At 29.0% G+C, this 8666-nt stretch overlaps 1 protein-coding gene across 1 annotated transcript; it reads left to right on the forward strand.

The window, feature by feature from the left end:
* The first annotated feature begins 7511 nt into the window (after positions 1 to 7511).
* LOC106755722 (abscisic acid receptor PYL4) lies at positions 7512 to 8666 on the forward strand. The gene has a single exon (XM_014637932.2). The coding sequence runs from the start codon at positions 7783 to 7785 to the stop codon at positions 8443 to 8445; it is 663 nt and encodes a 220-aa protein (XP_014493418.1). The 5' UTR covers positions 7512 to 7782; the 3' UTR covers positions 8446 to 8666.

Genomic DNA, 8666 nt, shown 5'->3' on the forward strand with positions numbered 1-8666 from the left:
CCTCATTTATCATGGATTCTAAGTTTTAAGGTCAAGGATATTTAAATAATTTTCATTCTCAAAACTAAAAAAAAAAAAGAAACCCCCAAACCCTTTCTCACCTTCCTCATTTCTCTCAACCCTTTCTCTTTCATCTGTCACTCCAACATTTTTTCTGTCATCCTTATTGCCTCAATTGAAAAAACAAATCAGAAACCCTTGCCAAAAGTTTATTCTAAACGCTTGCAGAAGTTAATTCAGTGATAAAAAAGGGACATAAGGAAATTAAAGAAATATGTATAGAAGAGATTTCTAGGAGTACAATTCTTTCAATTCTAGGTTGTAATCTTACATAATGTATACCATACCAAAAGATAAAGGAAAAATTTGTGTAAAGGAAAAAGGATAATAGAGGGAAATATCTTGTTCTTTAAAAATATAATGAAATGCGGTGTAGATGTGTAAATGATGTATGAAAATTTAGTTGATTTATGAAGGTTTTATTTACATGATTTAATTTAAAAATGAAATTTAATAAGGGAAAATATATAACACATCCTCAAAATGAATGAACAGAGCAAGAGCAACAAATTACGATGTCGCGGGTTGTTATGTGTGGCTGAAGGAGAGTATGGAGACGAGAGAGAAACAAATTGGATAAGTGAGGAAGGTGAATTAGGGTTAGATAAGAGTTTCTGATTTTTTTTTTTCAATTGGGGCAACCGTAGGGATGACAGAGAAAATGTTGGAGTGAAAGAGAGGAAAGAGAAATAGTTGAGAGGAATAAAGGGAGTGAGTAAAGGTTTGGGGTTTTTTTTGGCACTAAAAGAAGAAGCATATTTTTGTTTGAACAAAATTTTGTCAATTTAGAAATTAATTCTTTGAATGATTAATATCGAGTTTAATTCAGAAACAAATCATAAACTTTTATTTATAATAATGAAATCAATAATTTTCTATTTATATATTAATATCTAAATTAACCACTAATCATCAATTATTTTGTCTTTAAAATCAATTGTTATTTTTTTTTTATAATACGATGTTATATCCTTATCTTAAAGTCAGATTATTTGTTAGGTCACCGTCTGTTTAAATGAGGTGTCTAAAGGCATCATTTCTTGCATCACAGGTCAAAGTCACCAACACCATTAAGTAATATGTTATATGTTATATGTTATGAATTATTTTTATTTTAAATCTAGCTAAATAATTCATTATATCTAATGATCTAAGTAATTTATTAAAAACAACATCCTCGATCTTTTTCATGATCCATGAAATTTGTATAGATACCGTTGCTTTACATTACATCTATTCTTTATCCAATGTTCATCATCCGTTATATTAATTCTAGATATATCTTAAAATTGTTTCCCTTTATATGCTAAATAAGTTATTGGGTTAAGACACTAATCCAAAAACTTATTTTTACACATCCATAATTTTTTCTTGCACCTCCACATAAATGAAAATTCTTATTTTATCCTCCTTTCGTTTTGAATTTAAAAATATACAATCCCAAGACATTTTAAATTTAGAATATAAAATTTATATTTCAAATATTTCATTTTCGATTGTGCAATCCATAATGATTATTTTGTTTTTGTATTTTAGAATAGATAATCTAAAGCAAATGTTTGGCTACTTGAATTTCAATTTAAACTTCAACAAAAGAAACGATAGAAGTTTAAATGCAAGTACCTACGAGGAAATGATTTATTCTTACTTAAAGGATATTAATAGAACTCCAACAAAAGAAGAAGCTAGTGTAATGGAATTGTGGAAAGAAATCAGCTGGTCGGAGAAAAAGAAGGAAGCAGAAACACCTGAAAGAGACGAAGATGAAGAAATCTTTGAGATAGATATATGCTGTGGAGAGAGATGGAAATGGTAATGGCATCATATCAAATTGAAGAAGTAAGTTATAACCATTGATTCCCTTTTGAATGTTTTAACAGATAAAACTGAAATGCAGTTTCTGAACAAGTACTATTCATGTTGTGCTATAATCATAGCTGAAATTCACCTTCTAATTTGTGTAATAAAAGTTTTCATTAAATGTCAACACATGTTATTGAGATGAAATTTTGTTTCTAGTAAGAAAACATCAACAATGATACTTAAGATATTGCGATAAAATTTACTCCTTCCTTGATTTGTCTCTGTATATTCTGGTTTTTTATCTTGCATTCTAAGGATGATCTGATCGGTTTAACTATCACATCGGAGTTCAGATGCTGTCAATTTTGTTGAGAATTCTGAAGAACCTAATCATACTTGTCAACATGACTACGTATTGAATGAAGAAACTGGAACTTATTGCTACAAATGTGGCTCTGTGAAAACAGAGATAAAGTACGTCATGCCACCCTTTGTAAGTCAAATTCAAAACTTGAAGTGTATGGTTTGATTTCTTTGATGATGTTTTCAAAAGGCCTATGCAATTATAACCTCCCTGATTTGTTCAAAATTATTTGAGATGGTGTTCAAATGGGAAAAAGGTAGAGAAATTATGTTGCTTAATGGGGAACAAGAACTGTTTGAACGTGGGAAGTGATAGATAAGTTTGAAGAAGCGAGAGGAGCATCAAAACTGCTCCTTGCTTCAATTACAGCTTGTGCAAGCAGAGATGATTGAAGATGACATACTCAGGGAAATGGTTGAGGAGGACAAGTCCAAATCAATTCATATGATCAAGGTTACTCATGATCAACCTCCTAATGATTATCCATTGACTATTTAACTCCAGATTAAGGTGTAATTGGATCATTATTAAGCAAAAAATAAAAGTCCAACTTAATTACTGTATAAAGATGTCAGGTATGATTTTAGATCACCATGCATATAATCTACATCTTCTCATAACAAAATGGTCATCTACTAACTCAAACATCGAAATATCTTCTTCAAATGATCCTTGACACTTCAAAATATCACAATTAGTCTTCAACACATTTTGTCCGATTTACTATAATACTCAATCAAACTCCTCCAATCTAACTCACTTCATCACTCAACCTCGTACCAAAACAATAAAAAATCACAATTTTTATAAAATTCCATATTAAATTTCTGACTTATACTTTATTCATTCTATTTCATTTTACATCGAAAATATTATTTTATCAATCATATTTATTACTATTCAATTTAATCGTTTTAAGCCAATATCATACTCAGGAATCTGATAATATATACGCCAGATTCAATTTAAAGCAATTATTTGCCAATAATCATATAAACTAATTTCGAAAACATTAGTTTATTATTCAAATCAATAAATCAAATTTGATTTAAGATAATTTTTGTAATTTGAAAATCGCTTCTACTTCCTACAGTAGCTGAAAGGAAAAACAAATAAAAAGAATTCATATCAAAGGACGGCACAATTGAGAAAGCAAATATTATCAATTAACAAAATGATCAGAAATATCAATTGGTGATATAAAATATTATAAGAAAAAGAATAAAGAAATATTAATTAAAAATATACGTATTGTAAATTCAATTATGACAGTATAAATTTGATCTAAAACTTACTAACTTTTATTGGATAAGATTTGTCTGTGAAAGAGATAAAAATTAAGGTCTGAAATTTGGAAAAAAAATAAATAAATTTTGGCCACAAGATTAGGAACATGAGAAAAACATCAAAAAAATATAATTCATGAACTCTTCAAAAATTCAAATTCACACTTTAATCTGTCAGAAAAAAGAATTCTATGATGCATTTAACAATATATTTTATAATCCATTATTCGTTGTACAAGAAGCTTCTACGAACCACACCAGCATGTCAAGACAAGTTGGTGAATTGGATTAGCAACACAATCCGACTCATTTAATAATAATAGTAATAATAATAATAATAAATTGTTATTGTTATTTGTTTTTATAACTTATAGTTATGTTGTATTATATTTTGTCGACTAATCAATTAACTTAGCCAGAGAATAGTTATATAGTATTAAAATAAGATTCCTTAAATATGATCATACCTTGACTAGTCTTATGTCGGTATAAATAATTCAAGAAAATAAATATCAAAAAAATTGTAAAATAGCATTGTCATTTGTTTTGGAATAATATATTTTTTAATAATAATACAGAAAAAACTCCAAAATATTTGAAAATTCACAGCAAAAGATTTAGTTCTTTTTCAATTACGAATGCTTGGATGATACAAAGATTCTAAAATAGAAATTTTTTTTTTCAGTTGGTGCAGTATATAACACTCATTTAATTTACTAGCCACGTGTCACAAAAGGTGACCAGATTATTTTTATAACAATAATGGATTTTATCAATTAAATTATAAAATTAATCATTCTTGTGAAATTATAGATACAAAAATAGATAAAGATAGAGAAAAATTAATTTGTATTAAGTTAATAACGTAATTAAATTTTATCTTTACACATGTTTTTTTTTCTTGTAAAATTCGAGACCCATAGAAAATTATTTATTCATTTATAAATAGATGTTTGTCAAAACTTCCACAGAAGAATTGGTCAAAATATTTTAACTAGGTAAATTATAGTCAGAAATAATCATTTAAGTTTGATTTATGGAAAAAGAAGAAAAAATAACTCTTAATTTGTTACAAAATGCACCCTCTCCAGGCCTGCATTGAACGAGTATAAAATATCCCACACAGTAGTTAGCAGCAGTCTAAAAAACTTGAATATATCAAGTGGTATTAATTATTAAAAAAAAAAAGACAAGTGATATTAATTAATGTACTAAATACACTTGTTAAAAAATATTAGAATAATAAAATGCGATCCTTTGAAAAACTAATTAAGATGTTTTTATATAATTAATTTCAACAGACAAATATATTTTTTGTATAAAGATGAAAGTAGTAGGTGTTATGATGGGAGGTTATTTTATTGTTTTTCCCTTGTGCTTTTATTTTAATGCTGAAAGGTAAAAGGAGAACGAATGGATGAAGGTTAATTATTAAGATATTGATATTTTAAAAATTATATTTAATAATTTTTTGATAATAAAATATGTGTTATTATTTTATTAATTTGATTAAATTTATGTTTTAAAAATATTTAAAATGGGTTAATCACAAACTATAAGTGTTATAAAAAATGATGAAAGTTGATGAGAGAAGGAATAGTTTGGAACACTAAAAAGCAATGTTAGACTATTTAACAAATAAAATATATGAATGAAACTGTGGACAAATCCACAGTTTTGAAATGGCTCAGATCACTTCATACTGCTTTGCATGTTTGACTCCTATTAAATTTAACAGAAAATAAATTTTAAGGAAATAGTAGTTATAATTTTAAGTATTTTTTTCTAAAACTCAACCTTTATTTACTATTGTACACTCACTTATCTTTAGAAGAAAAATACTAATGATTTAAATAATATGTTCAATACATATACGTTAAATATTTAATTATATAATAAATAAAATATATTTAACTATATGTGTGCGCGCGCATATCTAGGTAAACAATTCAATTTTATTCCTCCAATGAGAGTTTATAATTAAAGAGCGCTCTTGTTATGTATAAGCGGTTGGTTTAATAATTTACTTGATATAGATCAAGGTTATAAAAAAATATTACTCATAATTTTCTAGTTCATTTTAATAATTTTATAAATAAAACTTATTTGAATAAATCAAAATTTGAATAAATACTAATAAGAACTCTAACTGGTATAAAAATTAAAGCTTTTCTACCGATTTCGATATGAAAAATCTAAAAATTTTATATATTTTTCTATACCGATTAAAAATCACTATAATAAACTTTTTTAATTGGTATAAAAAAACCTATTTTGTTTTATGCCAGTAAACTTACAAAGATTTTTTTAATTTTTTTAAATAAATTAAATCCAAATAAATTTTCTTAAAACTGTTTACATACATCCCCGTGTATATGTTAGCTTTACTATAAAAAAAATCCCAAACTATGATCATTGGCCAATTTTGTTTTTTTGCACCTAATGTGTATTAAAATAATACTTTGGAGATTACAATGAAACGCAAAGTTAGTATATTGGATGGATTATTAGGTGACGTAAGCAGATTTAGATTTCAGTTGTGCATGTTACGTGCTTCTATAATAATATCTCAATTGTTTCTTGTGTATACATTTATAGAAGAGTTTACAAACTTAATTTACAAACTTAATTAGTTCATAAGATAGTTAATTAACGTTGTAGATAAATTCGAATGATTCAGGCACTTCAATTGGAATAAAAAATCCTTTGTTTTAGAAAAACCGATTATATGCCATCACTTAATAGGTTTATCCATTTCATTCCATCGCTATTAAATATAATTATATTATGATGCATACATCAACGGACATTCATTGGTCAATTGATGTATGCATTGTTATAATTTAAAAACGGTGCTTATCTGTTTATTTTTAGTATTTAACCTTCTTCCCTGCTAAACACCTGTTTGAAAAGAATCCAAGAATGGAGATATTTAACTAAAGGGATTTAAAAGCTGCATATTTCAATTATTATTATGCATGATTTATCACTTTTCTAACCAAAAGGTTTAATTTATAGTTGCTGGTACCTTTCCCTCCAACATATTCACAGTTTCGCCATCCAAGTTCAACTTCCTTCTTACTTCACAATTTTCATAATTTTATATATCATAGTGTCGACTTATATTTAAAGTCTAATTCTTAATGTTATTATAGATTTTATTCATATAGTAGCAATTATATTGAATTTAGAAGAGAATTTTGTGTGTGAAAATTATGATGATAAAAATAAGTAAATAAATAAATGTACAATTAATATTTTATTAGGATTCATTACTTAACTCAAACGTTATTGGATGTAAAAATATAAATCTAATTCAATCATGCTAAATTACTTTATTTATATTTTTTTAAAATTAATTATTGATGAAACTTTTCTAATATTATTTATTTTCAGATAAATATTTGTATTTTTTATCAATTTTAATATATTTTATATTCATATCCTGAAATTATTATAATATTTATTTATCATGATATTGCAATATATTTGGTGATGTAAAGCATTTAAAAAATTAAATATTATTACATAACGATCAGTATGGGATATAATATAAGTGGATAATTGATATATTTATAGACACGCACATTCTTACATAGAGAACAACTTCCTAAAACCATTTAATTATTATAAAAATAAGTTATTATATACATGAATAGAAGAAGATACATGAATGGTCAAAATAAAAAAAAATAAAAATGCACGTGGTTTATTTGAAGTAATAATGTGAGTATATTAACTAATTTATTATCTTAATTAATTTATTTATAGATCATTTGTGTCTAAAAGAAGGCATTAAGTTGGAAGAAGATATAAAATAAAGAGAAAAAAAGTATTGAATTAAATATTGATAGTTGTTTATAAAAAAAAGAGGGATGGAGTTTGAAATAAAGAAAAAGGTATAATTGATAAAAGCCAAGTCGAAATTATAGAATTGAAATGCAAGTTGATGATCCACTTGCCTGCGTAAGAGATCAATCAGAGACAATAACAACAACAACCACAATCTTCTTTCTCTCTCTCTACTCATTCACTTCCAATCCAATCTCCAAAAGCAACAAAGAAAGAAAAGAGTAACTAAGAAAACTCATTTCAACAACAAAACTAATGCAACTTGTACTACAAAATTATTAACGCTTTCCCTCTCACTCTCGTATATATCCTTTCCTTATTCTCATACTCACCACATTGCCACAAAAACCCACCCAGATATTTTTACCTTTTCTAATTATTATTATTATCATAAATTAAATAATAATAACACTTACAATGCCTTCTTCCCTTCACTTCCAAAGGTTCAATCCTATAACCGACGCCGCCACCATCTCTTCCGCCGCAATCGCCAACGGCGTAAACTGCCCCAAACAGTCTCAAGCGCCGCCTCCCGCCGTCGCCCGTCGTCTCCTCATCCCCTCTCTCCCCGACGCGGTGGCGCGGCACCACGCGCTCGTGGCGGGGCCCAACCAGTGCTGCTCCGTGGTGGTCCAACCTATCAGCGCCCCCGTCTCCGCCGTGTGGGCGGTGGTGCGGCGCTTCGACCATCCGCAGGGCTACAAGAACTTCGTGAAGAGCTGCCACGTCATCACCGGCGACGGCATTCGTGTGGGCGCCGTCCGCGAGGTGAGGGTGGTGTCGGGGCTCCCCGCGGAGTCGAGCACCGAGCGTCTGGAGATCCTGGACGACGAGCGCCACGTCATGAGCTTCAGCGTGGTAGGCGGGAACCACCGGCTGAGAAATTACAGGTCGGTGACGACGCTTCACGCTAGCGGGAACGGGACGCTTGTTATCGAGTCGTATGTGGTGGACGTACCGCAGGGTAACACTAAGGAGGAAACGTGCGTGTTCGTCGACACCATTGTACGTTGCAACTTGCAGTCGCTGGCTCAGATCGCTGAAAATAGGACTCCAATCTCTGAACAACCAAACTGTTGATCACCATCATTCGTTTCCTCTCTCTTTTATTTTCTTCCGGTTTTTTGTTTCATATTCGGGTTGGAACTGGGATTCAAGCCCGTATTTGGAATTGATATGCATCATGCATGGATGGGTAGATCAGTAGGGTTTTTCGGACCGCAATGGCTGAATCAATCAGTATGATATGTATATGCATAATAATGATATATGTTAATGTTCATATGAACGATCAGATCATA

This window comes from Vigna radiata, chromosome 2 (assembly GCF_000741045.1).
Source record: "Vigna radiata var. radiata cultivar VC1973A chromosome 2, Vradiata_ver6, whole genome shotgun sequence".
Lineage (NCBI taxonomy): Eukaryota > Viridiplantae > Streptophyta > Magnoliopsida > Fabales > Fabaceae > Vigna > Vigna radiata.

What these genes read in the sequence shown, in the direction of transcription:
- LOC106755722 (XM_014637932.2), top strand. Translation starts at nt 7,783, where the DNA reads ATGCCTTCTTCCCTTCACTTCCAAAGGTTCAATCCTATAACCGACGCC.